Here is a 26696-nt window from a genome sequence, read left to right as displayed (position 1 = left end):
AAAAATATGCACTTACAATAGAGCAACTGTACAAAACATATATACTTATACCAATGATAAAACTGGCATCTTACACTGTTAACTTATGACTACTTTAGCTCAGAATAATGAAAAATAATCTTCAAAATACAGTGACTTTAATTGACTTTTGAAAATATCAACAGATTTGGAATTTCTTATGCTAACTGGTAACTCATTCCATAATTTAGGACCTATAGTACAAAAACTTCTATCTGAAATGATTTCTTCTTGTTAAAAGGAATAACATAACAACCTAAAGAAGACTCTGATGACCTTAGTGTACGTTTAGACACTTGAGGAGACAATAAACTAATTAAATATGACGGTGCATTACCAACAGAACAATTGTACATGTATGTTAATATTTTAAAACTGATTCAAGCTTTTACTTGTGAAACAACTAAAGATAATACTAGCGTTTCCGTGGCTTCTTTTAACAAACATTTTAGAATACTTTTTATCTTGAAAAAATTTATCATGGCTGTTCTACATTTCCTTTTTATATGTTCTTTGAAATTTAGAGTGTCATCCAAGAAAGTACCCAGATATCTGATACAGTTTTCTGACTTAATTTTTTCGCCACAAATAGAAATTTCTTTTGTAGAACACTTGCTAAGTTGTGACCGGCTCCCGAAAAGAATAAATTCTGTTTTTGAATTGTTCATCTTTAGCTTATTATTGGAACAACACTAAAATAATATATTGAATATTATTGCACATTCAAAGCCCATAAAATATACATATGTAACTACAAAAAACTTGTAATATAACACTGTTTGTATTAAAAGACCTTAAAACAACAAAATAGCACCTTATATACAAATTGAGCATATATGTACATGAACAAATTACCCTTATACAATGAAACCTGTCTATACCAACCACTGAATGATCTGAAAACCTGTCTAAACCAAACTCTGAATAATATAAAAATCTGTATTGGCCACTGAATAATTCAAAACCTGTCTAAACCAAACACTGAATAATTCCAAAACCTGTCTTTATCAACCAATGAATACTTCAAAAACCTGTTACTAAACAAAACACTGAATAATTCCAAAACCTGTCTAAACCATACCCTGAATAATCTGAAAACCTGTCTATATCAACCATATAATACAAAACTTGTCTAAACCAAACTGAATAATTCCAAAACCTGTCTAAACCAAACTCTAAATAATTCCAAAACCTGTCTATATCAAACCCTGAATAATCTGAAAACCTGTCCATACCAACAACTGAATAATCTGAATACCAGTCTTAACCAAACATCCCTTTATATAAATTTAAACTATTTTTAATCCTGGTAAACTGAACATGTTTCTTAACAGACCAACTTCAAAGTATACAAGGTGATTTGTTTCAACAGTTTTCACTGTAATTGAAAATTATGAAATAGTAGCATCTTTATGCTCCTATATGTTACAGTATCAGAAGATACTAAGAACATGATTCTCATGTAAAACAGAGACTTCCACAGACAAAAAAATGGGAAATTTTTCAAAGTTCAAAGGATAATAAATCATATAACATCTATCAGTATGGCACACAAATTGGACAAAAAAATAGTGATGGGTAAATGGCCGAATAGGTCCAACTTCACTAATACAGAGACAAATATCCATATAAATAATCTGTTGTGTGACTGACACAACAGTAAAATAACACAATACATATGCTGTACAATTATTTCCATGAAAGGTTCCTAAATTTAAGATCACAAAAATTAGTGGTACAGACATACTTACAGTAACAAAAGCTAACACTCCCAACACATTATGGTGAGGGCATTAAATAACGTTCTACACATAACACTGAAAACTTCTATGACAGATTAACAACAAATTTTATAAAAATACATTGTACTGACGATAAACACTGATACAATACATAATGAACAGAGGAATGATTGAAAATCTAACTTCTGCTTCAAAAGTTTTATCATAACTAATGAAAAGCAGTTCACGTAAAGACATTAAAAATGTAACAAATTATGTATGAAAAAACAGTACAAAAGCCACTGACTACTTTCTATAAACAGTACAAAAGCCACTGACTACTTTCTATAAACAGTATAAAACTTGTATATACTTCTGATACAAAGAAGAAAAATGAACTAACTTTAACAACTTAGGAATAAAAAAATACAAAATATATTAGTAAGGCGAAAATAACAAAATATTCTAGATTCTCATCCCCACCCTACCCAATTTTTTTCACCCTCCCCCAAAAATTTAATTTTTTATTTTTTTTCCCAAATTAGGTTAACAGTTGACAGCATTTTTCACCTAAATTGAAAAAAAATTTCCCACCTGCCCCTAATTTAGAAAAATGTTGGATGACAATCTAGGAATATTTTTATGATGGCCTAACTGATGAACAATAATAGATTATAATTAATAGTAAAATTGTATGATAAGTCTTAATCACTGGTGGTTTCTTTCTATGGTTTATTTATTTTGACTACTATGAAAAAAAAATAAAACATTAAAAACACATTCCAACCTGTCTTAATTGAACTTACAAGGGATAGCAAAATCCTGCTCACATAAGTCAGGCAGCTTTTATTTACAGGTTAATTTTACATAGAAGCACTACCTAGAGACGTTTGATCATAGTCTTTGTAAGAATCACGCAAATTCTGTAAAATGTGATACAACCCAAAAAATGCTACACATTTTTATTTTTGTTACTAAGTTGCTTTATAGGTCTATATGATGAAATATATAATTATTCATTCCAATCTGTCTGCTCTTTTACACATTGAGAATCCAACAGTTTCTATTGTATTTTAGTGTCATTTACAGAGTTATCTCCCTCAATTTTGAATTCTACAGTACACGTTCTGTAACTTTTATCTCCTAAGAACAATGGTTACATGAAAAGCTAGATGTTAATTTCTGTTTACTATAACATTTTAAACAAAATATCAAAAATAGAAATATGTAGTCTTTCCAACCATGAATCACATTTTACATGATTCTTATCTGGAGTGCTACTTAATCATAATCTTTAAAGACAGGTTATTACTGAATATAGGTGGTCACTAAGCTTGACTAAGTTTGACTGTACAGTGAAGGAACTTTTATTAAAGAGTATAATTTATTTTTTTTTAATTTTCAAAAATGAGTGATTAATTGGGTTTTGAATTTGAGAATGCCATTAAATAAGAAAATTTACATATCAACGGTAATTTACATCCTGTTCATGGTTTAACTAATCCCCTTAAACCAGAAGACACCAAATCATAATACCCAACCTAAAATAAGACTGCACTTTCTAGATTATTAACAGATTTCAGTAACTCTGCCATCAGGCCAGCAAATGTACACCAGTGTACTAAGGAAAACAGTTACCAAATCAGGTACATTTTATGATTGTCAACAACTCAGGATGAAATTGACTATATAAATGATGATGTTGGATTAAAATGAAACTTGCATTTTAGATACATTTAAAATGTAATTCTAACCAGTACCATAATAGATACTTTAGATTTTTGGTGTAACTCTTACCAGTGCTATATAGATACCACAATATGCTAAGTATCAAAGATGAATTATCCTTTTGCATTTTGAATGATCTTGGTGGGGAAATATTGAAGGTCATCAGTTTCTACTTTATTGTTAGATTTCTAAATCAACATGCTTATACATTACCCAATGGTTGATATTATAGAAGACATTGTCATGATAATCTGACAGCTTAAGTGACAAAATTATTGTCTGAAACACTGACCATGCCTAAAGGCATAAGCAAGAGCATTATCATAGTTGAAGGTAATATCACTTCCCAAGGGAAATCAATTTATCAACCATGCACTCTACATATGCACCTGTTGTAATTATTAGCATGGTCATTCAGAACTGAATAATACAGAAATATAGAATTTTTCATATCAAATAAATCATAATTGTTTTCATAAAATTCACCCCATTTCAGTTCAAATTAACACATAGCAGCAAGATTTTATTTTAATGAGAAAACTTGTTCCTGCAAAAAGAAGAATGTGTTGCCCTTCATAGAGAAGAATAGATAATTTTATGAAGAAATAATGACTTTTGAAATGTTGCAAACTACATTCTTTTAAGACAACATCTTTAACTTGAAGGTATATTATTTTACTAAAGATATTTCTGAATCTACCTTACAATATGGTTAGCCATAGTCATGACTAATCTTACACTCATACAGTTAATGTATACATGGATTCAGTTCATTTACATATCATCATAATAAAAATATACCTCTGTATGAATTAATTTATATAACAAGCAAACAAAAACCATGTATTCATCTAGATTTTAAAAATTAAGATGTCTAATATTCTGGTACTACAAAAGGTTACTGTTTAGAGTTAACTAAGGCGCTATCTGTCACATGGCATTTGTGTTTGATACTGATATTGTGATATAGGTTGTCTCCCCTTATGGTACATCATGTCTTGGTTCTTCTATAGATTGGATGGAGGGTGCTGGAACTTCTGGAACTTGTTTAGACCCATCAGTAACTACTCTGTGTGCTGACATCGGAAAAACTAAAAAATCAATAAATTTGTTACTATTATAGAAATAGACCTTTAGCAAAAAATATTTTTAATTGTGGCCATGGCAACATGCTACTTCATTTTAGAAGCAACAAACTTTACAAAGAAACTTAATGCTGGATTATGTTTTTCTTTATCATTGTGTTTTATACAGTGTATCATTAAAAAATTTGGCAATTTTGAGGTAAAAAAAGTATGTTAAAAATTTTGCAATTCTAATTTTTGCAGATGCTTATTGGCGATTTATACAGACTGCTAAAATGCACCAAAATTAGCACCCTGCAATTCCTCTACCATATTCCCGCTATAAGTTATTATGTACATTTGTGTCTAACCAATTATTGTAATTGTGTTTCAAACAAGCATGTTCATTGTATTGGGGTCCCCGACTAGTTACTACATGCATAATATGTTGTAAACCTAGGATACTTATTTTCGCATTTCAGAAAATATATAACTCACACAGAAATATTTTTTTACTATAGATGAACTGCATGCATGATGAACTAAAGTGTGAAAAACTAAGTAGTTGCATTAATTTTCTATTTCCAAGGGCCACAACTCAGCATTACCTTTTTCAGCCAATCCATAACCAAAATTGAAGTAAGACTTAACAGAAAATATTGCTACCATAATTCTGACAACCAATGCTAAAGCTCCACAAGAAAATGTTGTGGCTGCAAGGGCCTTATTTCCTGTATCTAATTGTTCTCCTGTCTGAAAAAAAAAAACAAACAAAAAAAACACAAGAATTAAAGAACAGCATTCCAATATCCCCCAAAACAAAAAATGTGGAAAACTTAACTTCTGTAAAAATCATTCAACCATAACCAAAGTCGAACTAAGTTGTAACTTCTCATAGTAAGATTACATACTAAAGACAAAATCAATTGATAAAAGTGTTACAAAAAAAGTGCAGAAAACTTTAAATTCACTGAAATTTTCTAAGTCCAAGGGCCATAACTTCTGTAAAAATCATTCAACTATAGCTATAGCCGAACTTAATCTGTAACTTGTCATAGTAAGACTACATACAATAGATAAAATCAATTTGTAAAAGCATTACAAAAAAAAGGGCAGAAACTAAATTCACTGAAGTCCAAGGGCCGTAACTTCCATAAAAATCATTCAACCATAACCAAAGTCGAACTTAATCTGTAACTCTTCATAATAAGACTACATACCAAAAACAAACTTATTTGGTATGAGTTTTACAAAAAAAAATGAGGAATACATCCTGAGGGCATTTCCATGTCCCCTCACAACATGTTGAGAGGGACAAAAAATATGACCATAAATACACTGATGGTGAACTCCACATTACAAGGTCCTTTCAACAGAATGTCATATACATGTTTTTATAAAGTAAATAGGTTCAAATGAACAGCTTGTTAAAAAAAAACAATTAATTAAATATCACTAATTTTTTGACTTATTAGTCCTCAATTGAAAGGCAATACATGTACTTAAGTAGTACTCCACATAAGAATCATGCAAAATGTCATTCATGGTTAGAAAGCCTATATATTTTCATTTCTGATATTTGGTTTAAAAATGTCATAGTAAACATAAAGTAACATGTGGCTTTTTATAAAAAAAAAAAACATAGAATGTGCTGTAGAATTCAATATGAAGGGATATAACTCTATATATGACACAAAACTACAATAGAAACTACTGGATTTTCCATGTGGATTATCTCCTAAGAGCAGACAGATTGGAATGAATAATTATGCATTTCATTATATAGACTTATAAAGCAACTTAATAACAAAAATAAAAATATGTAGACTTTTTTAGGTGTATCACATTTCACAGAATTTGCACGATTCTTAAGAATACTGCTACTTAAATTGTGGACTGTGGACTGATTGGCCTTAATGATGTCAAAGTACTAAAGCAGGTTACACAAAATATTCTGGGTTGCTTAAAGTGTATCAACAAATCAGCAAGTTTGTTACAAATCAAATGAAATTAGAAATACTGATAATAGTTCACAAAGAAAATACTCAAACCTCCCATCCCAACATCAAATGAAGTTAAATGTAAAACAATAGTTGTATCCCTTCCTCCACAATTACATATGATGCCCAACTTTTCTATTAAAGGGAAAGACCACCTTTGCATTAAGTCAGGCTCTTATGACATCATACCCACGTAAACAAAAGTAAATAACCTTTAATGCAAAATGTGCTTTTATAAAATACTCAAGGCTATACAAAGTTCGAAATCGTTGAAATATAAGTGGATAGCCATCTTGCAGAACTCTCCTATCTGAAGGAAGACTTGATTTTTACCGATAGCTTCCAATTGGCTCGTTATGTCACTAAGTTGGTTTGGTACTGATACAAGTACTGCAAATAATATGTAAACAAAGAATATTCCATAAATATTTCTACAATCCTGTTTATTTAATCACCAAAACATGATTACTTGTCAAGCTTATGATTGCACGAATGATAAAAGAGAAATGTTCTAAAAGTTTTTTTTACAAGCAACACGAACATTCTTTGGAAGTCATGGAAGTAGCCATGAGATTTTCCTTACAAATACTAGCCATCTAGCTGCAAATCCAATTGTTTCTCAATGATGTCTGACATTTGCTTACATGTTGCGCCTCAATCTCTTCTATTTATTTTGGGTTGAATTTATAGAGGAAAAGTCCCAAATTTGCGATTTCTTTGGACATCGTAATCAATTACCCATTTACTTTCACTTTCCAAACGGACTTCATGACTTCACAGTTCAACCGATCACGGTGGCACCCATAGGCGCGGGAAATTCAAATTTCCTAATAATAAATCTCGATTAATTAATTAAGAAAAGGAAATTATTTTGTTTCAATTTAATTTTCATGACTATTTAACAGATTAGTTCTGATATTTATGACTTGCACAATAACATGGTCTTCCCCTTTAAAATTTCAAAAAAACTGTTTAGCCGGTTACAGAGAAATTGTGCATATGCAGCTTAATACTTTAAACACTTAAGTTGGATTACCTCCTTTCTGAATTTTACTGACTTAATGCCCATCTACATATGATGCCAACCACCTTATAAAATTTTCATCTAATTCCTTTGAATGATTTTTGAGGAGTTGTGTTTACAATAAGTGAAAACTAGTACTCATCAAGTTATCCATGTTATACATGTATGATAAACAATTGAAAGTCTGTAGTCCTTTTCATAAAAAAAACGTAAGTGTAAAATTAGTCACAAGTTATGACATCATAAAAGTTCAAGTTATTGTGATGTCATAATTTAGCCTAACTTCACTTTGCTTTTGGTGTTGTCTGAGGGCAAAGTAAGTGACTACAGGGCGACTATTTTGCCCGAATCACCCAGTAGTGTGACCTCTGCTTAGGACTAATTTTACTCTTACTTTTTTCATGCAAAGGGTTGCAGATATATAAATCAAATATTGCAGTAAATACAATTATAAGTTTACTTAAAGCCAAACTCACCTGAATAAGTTTATACAATATATACCCTGGCTGTGTCAAGAGAGATATCCAAAATATGTATGACATGATCTTGTTTTCCCATCTCACCTGAAAAACAATTCAAGTTGAAAAATATCAGCTTCCATTACTCTTCACTGTTCTAGGTCTTTTTAAATGCAGTCTGACTCAATTTGGTAAAATTAGTTATAATTGCATTGAATTGCACTGTAAATGAACATTTCAGGGACAGATCACTGTGAAAAATCCTAAATTTACTAACATTCAAATGAAAAATATCCAAACATATCCAGTGATGCAGAGAAAAATAAGTGATCATTTTAAATAATAAATACCAGTACTTCCTAAATGAAAGTATACAGATAGGTGAGCATATTTCAAATTGTTCCTATTTTGCCTGCTTTTTACAAAGACTTGTACTAAAATAATTTTGGTCTCAATGAATGCTCATAAGATAACACAATCACCAAAAGGGAAAAAGACTTACACAGAGATAACCAATCAGAAAACAAACAATGGTTATGACAGATCCTACAGTCAGAATAATGATATCCTTGGTGTCTGTTCCAGTTCCATTGGTTAGAACCAATACAACCATACTCAGCTAGAAGGGAAAAAATAAGGCCTTTAATAATTTTATTTTCTACCAGATGTTCCATTAAAACATTTATGGTACAGGGGTAAGGCACTTTCTTTTACTTCAAAAACCTGAAAAACCAAACCCTTAAAAACCTAAAAATCTGTCAGACCGAACCCTTAAAACCCTAAAAACCAGTCTATACCAGACAGCTTTTAAAGTCCAAAAGAGATTAATATAAGGGAGTCTCACTGTAATCTGGTTTGTTAAACTTTAAGGAGGTAGACCTAGGGTAAGGGACACAACTTTTGAAATCAGTGCTACGTTTGTATCATATTTAATTTTTTTTCTCCAAAGCTTATCAAGCTTTCATTTGAAACAGAATGAAATCAATCCATGTTACTTTGATGTATACAAGAGATTGATGTCTAATGCTGAATATAAACATTCAAATGATTTGTAAGAGTTGTGTCCTTTACCCATGGTCTACCCCTTAAATACAGGTATATATATATACTACATGTATTTCTGTAACTGGTTTTTACTGAGTACTGTTCAATATCAAACAACAAAATTTATTGTGCAGTTCAAAGTTAATTTTGTGGTTCTGTTGCTATTTTAATCAAAAATCGATGAAGGAAGAGAAAGACATCTGTTTTTCTATAAAGTGCAAGTTTTCTGAATGAAGCAAGTACTAAGATTTCAGGAGGGTCAATATGTGTGTTTCCTATTACCCTACTCCCTTTTGGGATTCAGTGTCAGAAAACTGCTTCAGACACTGAATCCCAAAAGGGATTACCTATTACCCTACCCGCCATATTTTTTCGGATACCCTAAAGTTTTTTTTATTTTGGTCTTTTTTCAATAAGCGCTGTTAAAGTCAGAGTAGTTTCTCCCTAAGATTCAATGTAGAAAAATCTCTACCTACCTACCTCCTTTTTTCAAAGGTGCAATAGAAACCACACATTTTTTTTTTTAGACCGAAAAAAAAAATTATATAGTTACTAACACCTAGCTGCATGTCGAACTTGAGTAGACCAAAGAAAGCAAACATAGTTTTACACATAGACTGCTGCTCAATGCTGGCACCTACAGTCCTGAATATCAACCTCCCGGATTCATTGTAAATCTTGGCTATCCAGCAGCCCAATATGATCAAAATGGGGCTGAGTAAAGAAGCAATGATCAGGCGAATCTGGAAAGTGAAGGAGAGCAAACAAATGTTAATGAAATTTCAATCTTGAACATATAAACTTTTTTAAAGTTGTCTCCCTTAATTAAATTCTAAAATGCACTTTCTTAAACATTTTTTATTGTACAAATAGCAGTGAATTATTAAATGTTAACTGTAAATCACATGTGAATTTCGTTTGGTAATGTGACTTTCAGACTTTCTCCCTCAAAAATATCACAACACTATTCTCTTGTGATGTTAAATTTCATTTGACGTCACTGATGATTTGCAATTTCAATCAGCTGGTCACAAAATTTATGGTACATTCTAAGAACTCGTGATCAAATTTCAAATATTCCTGCTCTCCAATTTACTACTCTGTTATGATTATTTAAGAAGGTAGACCTAAGGAAAAAGACACAACTCTTATAAGTCATAGGAACATTTGTATTCAATATTTTACATCAATTTTATGTAACCCTCAAAGTAACTTGGATTGATTTCATTCTGTTTCAAATGAAAGCTTTATAGGCTTTAATGAAATTGAATATGATACAAACATATCACTGATTTCAAGAGCACCTGATTATATTGCTGCTGAGGCATTAAACCCCAACAATCAATCAATCTGATTTCAAGAGTTATGTCCCTTACCCAGGGTCTATCTCCTTAAGTTCGGTTATAAACAAGGAATAATCTACAAACCATTTTAATATCGCCTGGTGTAATGGCATAGTTGGCAATTATGTATATCCAAACTACACCAGTAGCTACAACAAAGACTAAAATCTCATATGGTCTCTCTGCTAATATTCCATTCAGGACATAATACACACAGAACACTAAAAAACAATAGCATAAACAATACTTTATTCACTTCAAATAAAAAAAAATATCCTAAACCAACTCATTTTTGCCAACATTTTTTTGTTTGCAAAATATGCATCCAACTAAAATCATCAAAATACCAGTAAGCCACTTAAAAATTGTTATAGAATACGTGTTTCAGAGAATGGTTGTTAGGAAATTATTTAAATCTCTGTGAAATTGAATTAAAAACAAAAACAAAAATGGTTTACAGCAATTTGTACAAAATTACCGGTACTTAAATAGGTTCAGAACTTGAACAATATAGATTACATTTTTTTTTTTAAAATAACAAAATATATTTAAGGTAGATCATACCTAATACATTAAATATTTAGATTTTCATATTTTTTTTCAAAAATGACCTTGAAAGAACATATTATAAAATTTGAAGATCAAATACTTAATTCCCAGATAATTGAGTCTATAATATAATTTTTTACAACATTTTATAAATATCCTGTAGGAAATTTTCACAGTTTTTCTTACTATCAAAAAACTGGTAGATAAAATTTCTTTAAAATTTGCATAAAATACACTTATCTGACATTATTTTATATTCCAAAAAGTAAATTGGGGGTCACCAAACTTTTTTTTCTTGTAATATCAAACAAACTAAAATTTCAATTACATTTTCCAACTAATTATCTCCCCTATGAAAAAGGCCATATATAAGTTTATGCTGAATAAAATCGTTGTGAATGATTTACAGACAATTTGTTGCATCTTTTCAAATACTATTTGCTCAATGAAAATACATACTTCTGTACGATTTTGCAAGATGACAGGAAAGAATGCTCTGTGTAATAAGTTTGATCTACCTTAACATGGCATATTTTTTTTTAAGTTCTTAACACTGAACTTTACATTTCTATGTTTCGGGAGGTTTTTTTTATCTAATTTGTCTTTATTTCCTGTTTTCACATTAAAACTATGTACTTGGATAGTGATCTCTAAAATGTCATATTTTTATGCTTCATTTTTTGCATCATTTGCAATTAAATAAAAATGTCCCAATATTTTGTGAATTTAAGGTAATACTACACATACCTGTGTTGATGATTATTATCATGGCAAAAGTAAAGTCGGCATCTCTTGTATTGTGGCTTCTTGCAAGTTCCACAATTTTGATTATTGCCAGTATCAAAGCTGCAAGTAAGGATAAGCATGCCACTACAGAAAAGGCAATCTCTCTTTTGTCGATGTCATTCAGAACTCTTCTCTACAAAAGAAAATTAACAATTTAAAACTCAACAGAAGTTAACCTACAATATGTGACTGTGAAAAATCCTGCACAATGTAATCAAATGCTTTGCTGGGGAATCTTGATATTTTTCGAAGAGGTTGAACAATAGACAGTTGGGATAAGTACTACTCAAGCTTGATGCAGATCTGCATTTTTATTGAATAAAATATTTGACAGAGGATCAAGATTGGACCGGTCAGTGAAGGTGGTGCCTTTGATGTAAATTCAAACATGAAGTCCATGCATTGTTGTACTTAGTATACACCCACTCATACAAGAAATATATATAAGACAGTAACAAAAATAGTCTTTTTCACATTTAAGGAATGCAAGCAATTTTTCACATGACATAACCCTCCAATACACAACAACTTGGTTGAGGGCTCATTGGGGAACAGGAAAACAGAACACATTTTACTTGGAACTTCCACTATCTTCACTTCAGTAAGTACATGAATGGTTTGAAATCAGTTATTTGAAAGTATCCAAGTACTAACCACAGCTCAGACGAGTCTAATTGTAACTGACAATACATTTTTGTACATTAATGAATTTTAGTAGACAAATTTAGACCTTTTTTTTAAATTTCTGTAATTGTAAAGTCTTTCATCATATTAAGCGATGCAATCTGTTTATGGAGCCTACTCAATGTGACAATTTTATACTAAGCCTAGGCTAAGCCTAAGGACAAGTAAGGTCGTACGGAATGAAACCTATTCAAACAATGTGATAATATTACTTTTCCTAAATGTGTATCAGCAAGTTTAGGTGCATTGCTTATCCCTAAGTCTGCAAATGATATTGGTTTATCTTGATCTTGTTCTTCCATTTTCCATTCAGGAAACACATTTAATCTTTTTACTTCCTCTTCGCGGTGGTGTAAAGTGAAAGTCCTGGAATATGATTCTTTCACATGATCGCTTTTGATGAGGGCAATTGGCACGTCAAATTCAAGCGTCCTGTAAACTCGAAAAGACCACGCTTTCGGAAATTTTCCTTTAGTCTTGAAATGTTCCGAAAGTGAAGCAGAAGGTTATTAGATTTGGTTTGTTCTCTTTAATTTTGTGGAATCCTGATACTCTGAATTTAAATATACAGACTCAATTACTAACTCCAATGTTACACAATTTAATTGCAGTGTTTAGTAGTGTAAAGGAAGTTAAATCGATTTTAACTTAAGTCTTGCAGTTAAGTGGGTTCCAGCAGGGACTATATAATACTATTAATAGTAATGTGAAGTCTCTGGTTCAAAAATAATGTCTAAAGCAATTCCGTTCCAAATATCTACTGGTCAGAAAATATATTTTGGTAGTTCTCATGGTTATATTGCGAATTTACCTCGAACATTCAAAATCTGGGGTTACTTATTTTCCGAATTGTATTTACTCATTGCATGAATATTTTTGAATGAAGGAAAGATTTTATTTACTCACCACAGATAAAAATAACAAGATAAAAGATAAAAATGGACTTTATTCCTTTGGGTAATAGAATGATATAAGGAAGAACACAATACTTTACTGAATGAGTGAACAAGGGAACCAAGGTTATAGCGGTAATCAAAAGAATGTAATCCAGGGACAAAGGCCCGACATGGAAAACAGACATACACAACAAAGAACATACAGTTACTAAAATCATACATACAAAGTAACAAAAGCAAATGAGCAACTTGGACTCCACTAAAAACTGGGAGCGTGGACCAGGTGCACCGGTAGGGTAAGCATCCTAATGAAATGTATGATATAGTGAGAAAAGTGTCTTTTATACTGATCATTGAACTTTCCCCCATTTGCATGTTGATACATTGAATATTGCTGATTTCTAGGACAACTGGAATATGTACATATGTAAGATTTCCTATATCACATGATGTGCATTTACATTTAATTTCAAACACTTACGTCATAAATGCATACATCATTTTAACAGAAAGATTTTGAGCCATTCAAATATTAGGTATGAATAAATTCAGTAAAAAAAACAATGTTGCATATACATGTACATTGTAAACTCACTTTTTTAGTTATTCCCCTGTCAATGAACTATATGAAAACAAGAAATTGTTTGTCTCATATACTCTCTTCTGTTTCTTAGCCAAATTATTTTTTGAAACTTTCAAAATATAGGATTATGAATAGGATTTTTTGGTCTAAATTGCAGACAATATAAAAATGTACTTGATTTTGACCCTAGCCCCCTCAACTCTTTTTAAAGTGCTGTAAAAGAAAATGAAATGCAATAATAAAAAATGGCATGAAAACATGGAATATCTTTCAAATTACTGTACATTATTTTTAAAAATAGTATTTAAACCAACAACATGTTATCATTTTGTGACAAATTGATACTGTGATAGATTGAATTTTATTGGGGGGTGGGCAGTATATTAGTCACTTTACTCAATTACTTAAGTAAAGTTAATTTAATACTGTTTTATTTAGTGCATTTCTTATTTTAGGCAAAATGCAGTCAGCCAGGTGTTTAAGAAGAGTCTACAGAAAATTGTACAATGCCAGTATTCGACACCAGTCTGCTGCAGCTGCTGTCAAACCCTTCTATTTCCAAGACATTTTGGAACCAGCAAGACCACTGGACACACCTTGGAAAAAATTGACAGGTAGTTATTATTTATACAGAAAGCATAGCACTTATACAAAGCTATATGTGCTTAATATTACTCAGTATTGAGATGTTTGAGTACCATGCAATCATGGGTTCCATTCCCAGTCAAGCCATTTTTTTAAGTACCGGTAGTAGTCTTTATAAGAATCATGCAAATTCTGCCAAATATGATATACCCTAAAAAAGGCTACACATTTTTATTATTGCTATTAAGTTTCCTTTTAGGTCTAAATGATGAAATGTATAATTATTCATTCAAAGCTATCTGCTCTTAGGAGATAATCCACATTGAAAATTCACCAGTTTCTATTGTATTTTGGTGTCATTTACATTTTAAACAAAATATCAAAAATGAGAATATGTAGGCTTTCCAACCATGATTCTCATTTTGCAGGATTTTTATCTGGAGTGCTACTTGACTTTAAAATTGGTAGTCACTGCTTCTCCACCAAGCATATAGCATATTGGAGATTCTAGAGAGGGCAACTGTTTTTCTTGCACATGTTGCAGTCAGAATAATGTGTCAAGAGTGGGATGACATGCCTACATGTGGGTTGTTGCTTCTGTGCATGAGCTTTGACAATAAAGATCTGGCTCAAGGGGTTGAACTATATGTAGTACAAAGCAGGATATTTTCATTCATAATACATCTTCAACTCCTGGCATCAATTTCACAAAAATACGTAAGTGTAAAGTTTATCATAAGTAATGACATCAAAACAGAAAATAGCATTGTTACATCATAACTTACAATAAACTTTACACTTACGACTTTTTGTGAAATTGACACTAGTCCTTAAATGCATGAAAAATCTGTTAAGGGACATTAAACTATATAATCAATCCACTTAATTTGCATACTGTGATAGTACTATTGTTCATGGGGTACATGTACCAATTTTCGTGGTTTTCGTGGGTAGCCCAAACCACAAAATATGGTTTCCAACGAAAAGGAGATTTCCATGGATGTGTATCCTAAACACCTGAAAACCACGGATTCAAGAATCCACGAACATGGATTTCTTCCCTAAAAGTACTCTCACAGTATCTCTATTTTTTCATAGATAGGAAGCAGCACTTTTTATTCAAATAATTACTTTTTTTTTGTATTTTGATTGTTAATATTGTACCTGAGCCTCTAATTACTGATATATTTTTTTTTATACTGAGTATTTGTCTTTATAGGTGATTATGTGTCAACATTTGATGTACAAGGAAAGAAAGTATTGAAAGTTGAGCCACAAGCTTTAACTTTGTTAGCTGAGCAGGCTATGATAGACATTGCCCATCTTCTAAGACCTGGTCACTTGCAGGTGCATGTTAATCATAGTTATTTGTTCTTATCCCTTACAAGTTGCAAGCTATATATATATATATAAAATCTACGATGTTTCTCCTTTAGCAAAAACTTGAATTTGATTGGTTGAAAGTTAACAAAACAATTAACCAAACACAAAATTTCAAGAAAAAAAATCTACCATATTTTTCATTACTGTAAGTTCTTTCTGTATACAGAAGGGACTATATCTTGAAGAAAATCATGCATTCATCTCCCACTGTAATCAACTGAATTAAGAATAACAACTCTTGGAAAGATTTACATCAAAATTGCAACATCTAAATGAAAAACTGAGACTTGTTTTGTGGTTTGTAACTGGTTCTAAATGAGAAGTCCTAATTAATTTGCTGGTGTGTTTTTTAATGCATGAATCACCTCCTGTCAATATCTATAAAGACTGTTACTTAATTACTAAAAATGTATTTTTGATTGTAGCAACTATCTAACATTTTGAAAGACTCAGAAGCATCAGAGAATGATAGATTTGTAGCATTAGAATTACTGAAGAATGCAAACATTGCTTCAGCAATGGTGTTACCTGGATGTCAAGATACAGGCACTGCTATCTGTGTTGGTAGGGTAGCTTTATGTGTACGAATTTTTTGCTGGGTGTTAGCCTTGTCTCTAACTAAACACTAAATATATTGCAAATTAGCAATGAGTAAAATTGTAAGAACATCATTTTATGTTATGCCAGATAAAAATACCGAAAAACCTGTCAACAGAACCTGTTTTAACCAGACATCTTCTGAAGTCCCTTCAAATCAGTATCAATGCTTTTGAACCTGTGTAAACCAAACAAAAAAGTTTAGACAGTTTGGTTTAGACAGGTTTTGGGATTATTCAGGGTTTGGTTAGGACAGGTTTCGCTGTATATAGTTTCAGGCTTGTTACAGTGAAATACAATATATATAAGTCATAACTAAAAAAGTCCATCTAGACTGCTTTTTAGAACTTTCTATATACATGTAGTTCAACTTGACAATTAAAGAAATTCCCATTGGATTAGTTGCTGTGTATTTTTCAAAAATATTAATTTGGACCAGTGAAGTATGAGCATACGAAACAATCTTTGCTGTCAAAGCGCCTTATTAAATAGGGTTTGTAAGTCTCACCATACAACCCCATGAATTTACAAGAATGGGTCCCTAATCCCCATTCAAAACTAGAGGCGGTTGTTTTTAGAGTAAAGACTAAAATCTTAACATTGAGTAAATGAGTAAATATGATGTCTGATGATAAAAATGTGACACATACTTTTTCTACAGTATACATGGGGTAAGTTTGGTAATAACACAAAATACTAAATTCTGACAGCCAACTATACATCATGCTTGATGTACCAAGATGTAGCAAATTCTGACAGTCAACTATACATCATGCTTGATGTACCAAGATGTAGGAAATTCTTACAGTCAACTATACATCATGCTTGATGTACCAAGATGTAGTAAATTCTGACAGCCAACTATACATCATGCTTTGATGTACCAAGATGTAGTAAATTCTTACAGCCAACTATACATCATGCTTGATGTACCAAGATGTAGGAAATTCTTACAGTCAACTATACATCATGCTTGATGTACCAAGATGTAGTAAATTCTGACAACCAACTATACATCATGCTTGATGTACCAAGATGTAGGAAATTCTTACAGTCAACTATACATCATGCTTGATGTACCAAGATGTAGTAAATTCTGACAGCCAACTTTACATCATGCTTGATGTACCAAGATGTAGTAAATTCTGACAGCCAACTATGCATCATGCTTGATGTACCAAGATGTAGCAAACTATACAATCAGCTTCTGCTTTGAATGCTTTCAACAGCAGAAATTAAAAATCAAAACCAAATTTAGAATAAGTTTTACAATCCCTATAGTTATTTGTATTTCACTTGTATTTGTGTTCTATTCAGGCAAGAAAGGTCAGTATGTATGGACTGATGGAAATGATGCTGGTGCTCTATCTAGAGGAGTATATAACACATACACACAGAAAAATCTCAGATATTCACAGGTAATCAATTTTATTGCTTATTGTTTACAATGGTGACACCTTTTAAATCAATCTGTTAACTTTTATTTGGTGTGTTAATGAGGATGGGGGTTTGAAAACAAAATACTGAAACTATTCTATTTGAGCAGTAAAAATGCATTGACTGTATATTTAAAAGGGTATACAGTCACTGACTGAATATAACTTTTATGTTGTGACATCACCAATGCTACATTGTTTTGAAGTTGCCAGGATGTCGTCCACTCTGAATAAAAAAAGTTGTTTTCTTTGCTTAAAACATCATTTTTCATTCAAAATATTTTGCAGTATAAAAACAATAACAGTGCACTGACTTGACAAAAACTTTGACATGTGAATTCAGCTCAAACCGGTGAAAATGCTTGGCACAGCCTCATGTTTTCCAGCATTACTAAACCTCATCCATATATCAGTTTAAGTCAGTTTATGTCAAGTCAGTGCATTGTTATTGTCTCTGTTGACTTTGATGTGGTGTGTTACACCTCTATTTATAACCTAAGATTCATTTTAAAGTTAAAAAACATAAAGAATAACAGTGGTTTTAAAAATAAGGTGATGCTTTCGTAAACAAGTAGGTCGATAAATAGCAAACCAAGTATTAGGTAGAGCAGGATATTTTGGCCAGTGTATAATTTGGCTATTTTGGTGTAAAAAGGTACCGGTATATGAAAAATTTTTAGATTTTCTATTTGTGGTAGATGCTTAGTGATAAACTTAGTACTGAAGCCCAGAGTAAGATTTGGCAGAATTTATGTGGGCTGTTATAAAAAAAACACTGAAATACATCAAAATTACCGGTTATACAATATGTCCCAATAGATCAAATTAGTGTTCTGCACTCAAAAACATTGTTTTACTAATATGCACTAATCTTAATCTAGACATTAAAAGTACTAAAATACATTGCCAAAACTATGTACTGAAAAAATTGAAATTTTTACCAATGTTGTTTAAGATTAATGGATGAAGTTCAGGCAATGTGTGTATTTACCTGCTCAACTTAACTTGACTTTTCCTTTACCAGGTAGCCCCTTTAGATATGTATAATGAAGTTAACACCAAGACAAATTTACCAGCACAGATAGAAATATATGCCACAGACTCCGACCAGTATGACTTCCTTTTCATGGCTAAAGGAGGTGGCTCTGCAAATAAAACCTTTCTTTATCAACAAACAAAGGCATTGCTTAATCCAGAAAAACTCCTGAAATTTGTGGATGAAAAAACTAAGGTACATATGAGATTGAAGGTATAATGGTAAAAAAAGGAGGTACTTAACATCTTATCTTAAATTTATTTGGCTCATTTAAATTTTTTGAAATTTTATTCAGTGTTTTACTTTGTTAAAAGAAGCAAAATATATAAATTTACAGAATTATTATCACATGTTTCATGGGAATGATTTCAGTGAACATATTGTAGCTATATCAAGCTTTTGATCAATAAAAAGCTTTGAGTTTAATATCAGACTAATACTGTGAAAGTACTATTGTTTGTGGTGTACCAATTTTCATGGTTTTTCATGGTTAGGCCAAACCATGAAATTTGGTTCCCAAGGAAAAGGAGATATTCATTGACTAAAAACCTCAAAACCACAAATTCAAAAATCCACGAACATGTGTTTCTTCCCTAACACATGAAAATTGGTATCCACAAATTCAATTAATTTTACAGTATATGTAGAGTGATTCATCAGCCAGGAATATTAACTCTGGCATAATTTATATATCTTCCATTAAGATGCCGAGCAATGTTCTCTTAATTTAACTTGGATTATGAAAGGTATTAAGATGACCACTAGTATTTTTAGAAAAATACTGTATCCCGACAAAAATTTATATTTTTACAAAATCATGATGTTTTATCTGAGTACTCAAGTATTTGCCTGTATCGTGACTGAGTACTCAAGTATTAAATTACACAATCTTTTGCATCCCTGTCAGAAAACAAAACTTTTCATTGGTTTATAAGTATGGATATTTAATATAGAAAAGGGTTTTAAATGGAAAAACTAAGTAATCTAATGTAAGAAAACACATAGGTATTATCTGCAAAAAAGATTTGTGCAGTTTTGGCATGCCATTGACATGATTGAGATTGAATGAGATTGAATCTAGAATATTAATGTTTCAGCCAAATCCTTTTCTTTTTGAGTAATTTTGTATGGAAAAAATTGAAAATTAATTGAAATTATAAACAGAATGTGCACTTAATATGCTAAAGCTTTAAGTTAATTATTGGAATATTTGATATTTATTAGACATTAGGAACTGCAGCCTGTCCACCATACCATCTTGCTGTAGTTATAGGAGGAACCTCAGCAGAATTTAACCTGAAAACAGTGAAGCTTGCATCAGCTAGGTATTTGGATAATTTGCCCACAGAAGGTAAATTATAAAGCAACTCTGTATGAAAAGTATGCAAGAAAGCATGAAATTGTAGGACTCATCTTCTTGGCATTATTTTTCAATTCAAAGATAAACAATGTAAAGAATGTGAATAACTCATTTCTTACAATTTTGTATCAAGTCATAATTGTGCTGTTTAAAGGGAAAAAGATTCAATAACAAAATCACTGATAAAATCTAGTCAAAAGGAATAGTCACTGCATGCCAGAGAAATCATGGTCCATATTTTCGTTGAATTTTGTTTTGTTTTTTAATTTGTATTATTTTCTTACAATGTCTTTGACAGTATTTATAAATGTCACATTTCTTCAAATAAAGATTGATTTTCCTTTACATGTAACAACTAAAGCAGATATTTAAGACTTAGTACTTAGATATCCTTCTGACTTAATGAGGTAAATTGTATACATGAACTAAGATTTGGCCTAGATTTAATATCAAGTTGAATTTTCCAGGAAATGAACATGGACGAGGTTTCAGAGATATCGAGTTGGAACAGGAAATCCACAAGTTAACCCAGTCAGCTGGCATTGGTGCCCAGTTTGGTGGCAAATATTTCTGCCATGATGTCAGAGTGATCAGGTTGCCGAGACATGGAGCATCATGTCCTGTAGGGATTGGTGTGTCATGCTCAGCAGATAGACAGGTAACTTAAGAGATATATGTGTGAGAGGACTTAAGATAAAAAACATGTTAGGTAAAAGTTTACAAAATATCTAGAATTTATTTCAGTATAGTAAAAGAAACCACTCCTACTATGAATAGAAAGCACTTATATTGCCACAAGAAAAACAAATAAGTGAACCAAACAAAAATGCTTTATGTCAAAATTAGTCAATAAATATCAAAAACAAAAATAAAATTCTGTGCACTTACTGTGCAATGCTGTGTGCAAATACAAGTATCGATAACTGCAGGAACATCACATCCTTGTCTTAAATCTTAGAAAGGATGATATATAGAACTGATTTGTTCTGTTGTTTATCATTTTTTGTAATTTCAACAGAAATTCTGCAATCAAACCTAGAAACTACAGTAACCGATACACTGCATTAATTTCTGAACTATCAGTATTCGTATTTTCATATGTAAATTATGGAATTGTATTCATCATTAGGCTTTGGGAAAGATAACATCGGAGGGAGTATTTCTGGAACAGCTGGAGACCAATGTTTCTCAGTACCTACCTGACATAGAAAGTAAAGATCTTAGCTCTGAAGTAGTGCAGGTGATGTAATCAGTTATAAACACTTCTTTTATATGGAGTACCTGGAGATAATCTTATATATACGTAGTAAGAGGGGAGATAACTCTAAAAATTTAATATTTTAAACAAGAAGTAGTAGTCAGAAATACATAGATATTTCATTTTGGTGTGTATAATGTACTTTTATGTATTATATGCAGTGCAATTTTGAAGGTCAAAACATTTGAAAAAAGTTCTTTTAGACATAGATTGCAGTAGAATTTTGTAAGACATTTTAAAGATCAATATTTTGCAGTTGATTGGTCAATTTATTTACCAGTATCTAGATGTGGTATTTCCTACAAAAATGTAAGGGAAAGAAACTGAAAATATCATGTAAAGATCAGTGGCTACATAAATTGGATAATTTTAATTTCGTAGCATGAACCAATTGCCATTAAGAATGCATGAAATGGCTTATAAAACCAAATCAAAAGTCGGGAAAATCATTTTAGATATTGGTTGTAACTCCAATTTTTTTATTTTTCATTTCAAAGCATACTTTTAACGTGTTTAAAGAAGAAAATTGTTATAAATAATCTTAATTTTACATATACCAAAATACGGTAATTATCCAATTTGTTTATTATTGCTGGCTAAGTGACCACTTCCTGTTTTTGGGGGAGGAAAAATGTATAAGGATAATAAGAGTTTTCGAGGTAAAAGGTATTGAAATTTAGAGAATTATTTACTTCCGGGATCTTCCAACACTGCATTGCAATGCAAAATCTTCTTTTTAATGCTTTTTCTTAACACTTATCATGTAAAAAATAAAATAATTGTCATATTTTATCAGCATTTTTACACAGAAAGATGTTTTGGTTATAATACTGAACTCGACACTCTGTAAATAGCAAATTTCCATGCATTTGTATGACAGACTAGGACCCATGAAACCATGGATCCACATGACCCTATTGATGCTCAATTAACATTTCTTGTTCTTTTTTGCAGTTTTCTTTTTTTTTCTAAGAAAATTTATTGCTGTTCTATTTTATTGTACGTTGATGTTGTTTTGCATTGAATAAAAAGTACATGTATTTAAATTGATATCATGGCTTTCAGGGCATCCTCCATGAAAATCTATGAGTAAGGGAGGCATATTTTTTACTTTATATTGCCACAAAAAAGTGGTTAATAGAAAGATAATCTGATGTGGAGATGGTTTTAATACCCAGCCCCTATAAAGTAACAAGGTATAATGTGACACCCTCCAAAGTTACAATAAATATATGTATAATAAATATGTTAATTTGCCTTGTGAAGCAGTAACCAATAAAATGGTATGGATATATTAAATAAATTAATTAGGAAACTATTTAATGGTGTTTTGTTTTGTTTTTTTAGTTTTTTTGTTTTTTGTTTTTTTTTTTTTTTTGGGGGGGGGGGGGCTAGCAAACTTTGACCTGAAATCTGCCTGTATTCAGTCCACTATCAATACCAGTCCATTAAATGTCAAGTCAGTGTTTCATATTTTACCTGAGTTGTATTGGATTGTTTTCAAAATGACCTTATTTTTTTTCAACTTAGGTTAGTTTGAATCAGCCAATGCAGGAAGTCCTCAAAATCTTGGATAAATACCCAATTAGGACCCGTGTTAGTTTGTCAGGGACATTGATAGTTGCCAGAGATATTGCCCATGCCAAACTGAAAGAGAGGTTGAACAGTGGGCAAGGATTACCTGATTATGTCAAGAATCATCCTATTTATTATGCTGGTCCTGCTAAAACACCTGAGGTAAGTGGTTTATTTAAGGAATAAATAAATTTTGAACAGGTCATAGGAAATAATCTGGTTTTATTAGGTTAGAAAGTGGTTTGTAAACTTGCCCAAACCAGGTTATTGAGTCTAAATATATGATTTGTAATCAATACGTTATTTGTTTGGGATTGTTTGATAATTTTCATTTTTTTCATTATAATAAAATCTGTAAGAAATGTACCATTAGAATTTCTATTATAAGGAACAAATATACATTGACAAGCCAACTAAGTGATGTTCTTCTCGCATATAAAATATTCTCCTGTCTGTAGGGTTATGCTAGTGGATTATTTTTAGTATATTTCTGCCTGTAGGGTTATGCCAGTGGATCATTTGGTCCTACAACAGCAGGAAGAATGGACTCTTATGTAGAAGAATTCCAGAAGGAAGGAGGATCAATGATCATGTTAGCCAAGGGGAATAGGAGTAAAATGGTAATTTATATTTTAAGATAAACAACTATGTGTTCTCCCAACATCTGTGCTTATTGTTATTCATACAGACATCATTTTCATCCAACCTTAAAATGGAAATCAGCTTTTTTTAAGTTATGAGTTTACCATAACATCTCTCTTTTTTGTTTATGTTTACTTCAATTTCGTCAATTTCTATGTTTTTCATTGGTTTCTTTATATCTAGTGTATTCATACCCTGAATTGTCTTTAAGCCCGTCTACAGTAGAAATTAAAAAAAAAACAATTGGAAATCAAGAACAATGAAGTCATTTGCAGGTTTGTTGCTGAATTCATCAGATTTAATATTTGTTCCATTTCAGTATGAATTGGATTCTTATGAAATACTCAGGCTTATAAAATGTAACGGTCCCAGTAATCCTAGATAATAATAAAAATGGCAAGAATTATTTTAATGGTATTTATGCTCTTTTTGCTATCAAAAACTATTGTGTTCTTTGAATTTTTTGGAATGTATAAATACGAAATAAACACTTTATACATGTAGTATAAAATATAATAAATGTATTACTACCACCTGCCAGGTCATTGAATACAAGTAGGTCGTAAATTATGGAGATTTTTAGGCAAAATGGTATATGAGAAAAAAAGTTGTATTTCTAATTTTGGTAGATGCTAAGTTGTGTGCTAAATACTTAAGCACAAAGATTAAGATTTTAAACAGCAAATTATTAAGCAAATTTTAGTTAAGACTGTAATTTTTAGGTAACAAAGGCTTGTAAGAATCATGGTGGATTTTATCTGGGATCTATTGGAGGTCCAGCAGCAATATTGGCGCAGAATTGTATCAAGAAGGTTGAAGTGCTAGAATACCCAGAATTAGGTAAGTGGACCAGAAGATCTTACTTAATCAGGGGTTCAAACAAGTGATGGTTCAAGGTTTTGGATGCTCTATTTCAGACCTAGGACTTCTGAAATTTCATTTACCTAGTACTGTGAAAGTACTATTGTACATTGGGAACCAATTTTCATGGTTTTTATTGGTGAGCCAGACCACGAAATTTGGTTCCCAATGAAAAGGTGATTCCCATTATTGTCTACACTGGAAATCTTGAAACCACGAGTTCAAGACTCCACAATCTTGTGTATCTTTCCTAATCCACAAAAATTGGTATCTATGAATTAAAGTATTTTCACAGTGGTTCAGGACCTGCAATTGTATTCAAAACACTTTCTTCAGGAATTTGGGTTTTCCTCAAGTGGACTTTAAACTTTTTGACAAATCCAGGACCGTCCACTCTTTAAAGTTATTTTGTACCCTTGGTTAATATCCTTGAAGTGAAAATTTCCTTTGCAAAACATAACTTCTCAAACCAATTCAAAATATTTCCAAAAATACTAGATGTCTTTATAAACCTTAAAAAAAAGAAGCAATGATTGAAAAAAAAAAAAACAATATTTACATTCTAAAGAAGTGAAATTATATACTGTGATTGTTCTTTAATTCATGGATCAATTTTCATGGATTGAGGAAGAAACATAAGTGCTTGGGTTTTTTGGTTCTCAGTATACACATTAATAAAAATCTCCTTTTTGTTGGGAACCAAATTTCATGGTTTGGCCTACCCATGGAAACCACGAAAATTGGTACCCACAAACAATAGTACTTTCACAGTATGGAGCAGCCATAAATTTTCTAAATGATTTATAATCTTAAATACCATGCTTATGACTGAATGATTTATAATCTTAAATACCACGCATATGACTGAATGATTTATAATCATAAATACCATGCTAATGACTGAATGACTCAACAAATCAGTGGTATATTTGGTATAAGTATATTTGTAGTAGACACCATATCTTTGCCATACGTATGACCTGAAAGTGACCAAAAAGTGCAAAATTTGACAATGTCCTTGTAAACCTCAAGCATTTTTTCAGTCCTTGTAATGCAATAATTATCAGAAATCTTTATTATTTCTTACTTGTGACAAATTTAAGTCTCCAAATGAATTTTTCAACAGTTTTTGATTACTTTTCAGATAAATTTTAAGCCAATGTGAGCCTTTATCGCCCTTCTCCTTTCTGTAGGTTTAAGAGAGGTGGTATACCTAGCAAGACAACATGTGAAACTTCATGTTTACTGAAAGATTTGTTTACATTGTATTACAGGAATGGAAGCTATATGGAAAGTAGAGGTAGAAAACTTCCCAGCTTTTATTGTAGTCGATAACAAAGGAAATGATTTCTTCAAAGAATGGCAGGTGGAATAAATTTTATGAACGATCATATTTTAGAATGTTATGATGCCATGCAAGTAACCATTTGATTAATATTTGGGGAAGCCATCATCATGATGTAATGGTGTCATCTTTTCGCATTTTATAACAATAACTGATATTAGGTAAATACAGAGTTAATGATAACCCCCCCTCTAGGCTTTAACTGAAATGAAATGCTAAATTATGATTTTTTTCCAGACAAAGTAAGTGAAAAATTCTATTTTGGGATTAGGGATTGTACTGGTCTATAGTACACTTTGTATGGAGTTTTTTTTTTTTTGTTTTTTTTTTTTTGTGGAGGGTGTCTCTTTTTCCTTTTTGTTCTCTATCGTGATATTTTTTTTACCCTTCCCCTTTAAACACTTTTACATTGAAATTCACAGTATACATTACAATTATGGATTTAATTCTGATATACACATTGTATGCCACAGTTCCAGGTTTTTATGTTAGAAAATTGTAAACAGCTTATTATCACAAAATTTTGCTATTTAAGGGGCCTTATCATGGCATATTTGGGGTCCCTAACAGCTGATTATTTTTATACCTTAAAGCTTACCAGCAGCTTGACTTTTTGTAAGCTTTTTTTATATTTTGTAGAGTAAATTGTGATTAATGCTTAATTTATATTGTAAATAGAATCTTAAGAGTACAATAAAATGTTAAGTTTATAATCCTTTT

At 31.3% G+C, this 26696-nt stretch overlaps 2 protein-coding genes across 3 annotated transcripts; one reads left to right on the top strand and one right to left on the bottom strand.

The window, feature by feature from the left end:
- Positions 1-1697: 1697 nt before the first annotated feature.
- Positions 1698-12870, bottom strand: LOC148601973 (uncharacterized). The gene is made up of 8 exons (XM_088556928.1): positions 12632-12870; positions 11697-11868; positions 10485-10621; positions 9615-9800; positions 8516-8632; positions 8032-8118; positions 5140-5284; positions 1698-4558 (listed from the first exon to the last, which is right to left on the bottom strand). Exons 1-8 carry the CDS (start codon positions 12719-12721, stop codon positions 4449-4451), a joined length of 1044 nt encoding a protein of 347 aa, XP_088413054.1. The 5' UTR covers positions 12722-12870; the 3' UTR covers positions 1698-4448.
- Positions 12871-12892: 22 nt separating this feature from the next.
- On the top strand, positions 12893-26689 carry LOC148601972 (uncharacterized). 2 transcript variants are annotated; one of them, XM_088556926.1, is made up of 13 exons: positions 12893-12924; positions 14354-14512; positions 15703-15830; positions 16292-16430; positions 17781-17881; positions 18924-19130; positions 20160-20286; positions 20763-20953; positions 21425-21535; positions 23084-23290; positions 23629-23748; positions 24493-24610; positions 25906-26689. In XM_088556926.1, exons 2-13 carry the CDS (start codon positions 14359-14361, stop codon positions 26004-26006), a joined length of 1704 nt encoding a protein of 567 aa, XP_088413052.1. In that variant the 5' UTR covers positions 12893-12924; positions 14354-14358; the 3' UTR covers positions 26007-26689. The 2 variants fall into 2 exon arrangements, with proteins under 2 accessions (XP_088413052.1, XP_088413053.1); XM_088556927.1 differs by having other exon boundaries at positions 12893-12937.
- The last annotated feature ends 7 nt before the right edge of the window (positions 26690-26696 follow it).

Source organism: Perna viridis, chromosome 12, assembly GCF_037379345.1.
Source record: "Perna viridis isolate PV_CMFRI_1.1 ecotype Kerala chromosome 12, ASM3737934v1, whole genome shotgun sequence".
Lineage (NCBI taxonomy): Eukaryota > Metazoa > Mollusca > Bivalvia > Mytilida > Mytilidae > Perna > Perna viridis.
The sequence above is the reverse complement of the archived record's forward strand: the minus strand, read 5'-3'. Positions and strand labels throughout refer to the sequence as shown.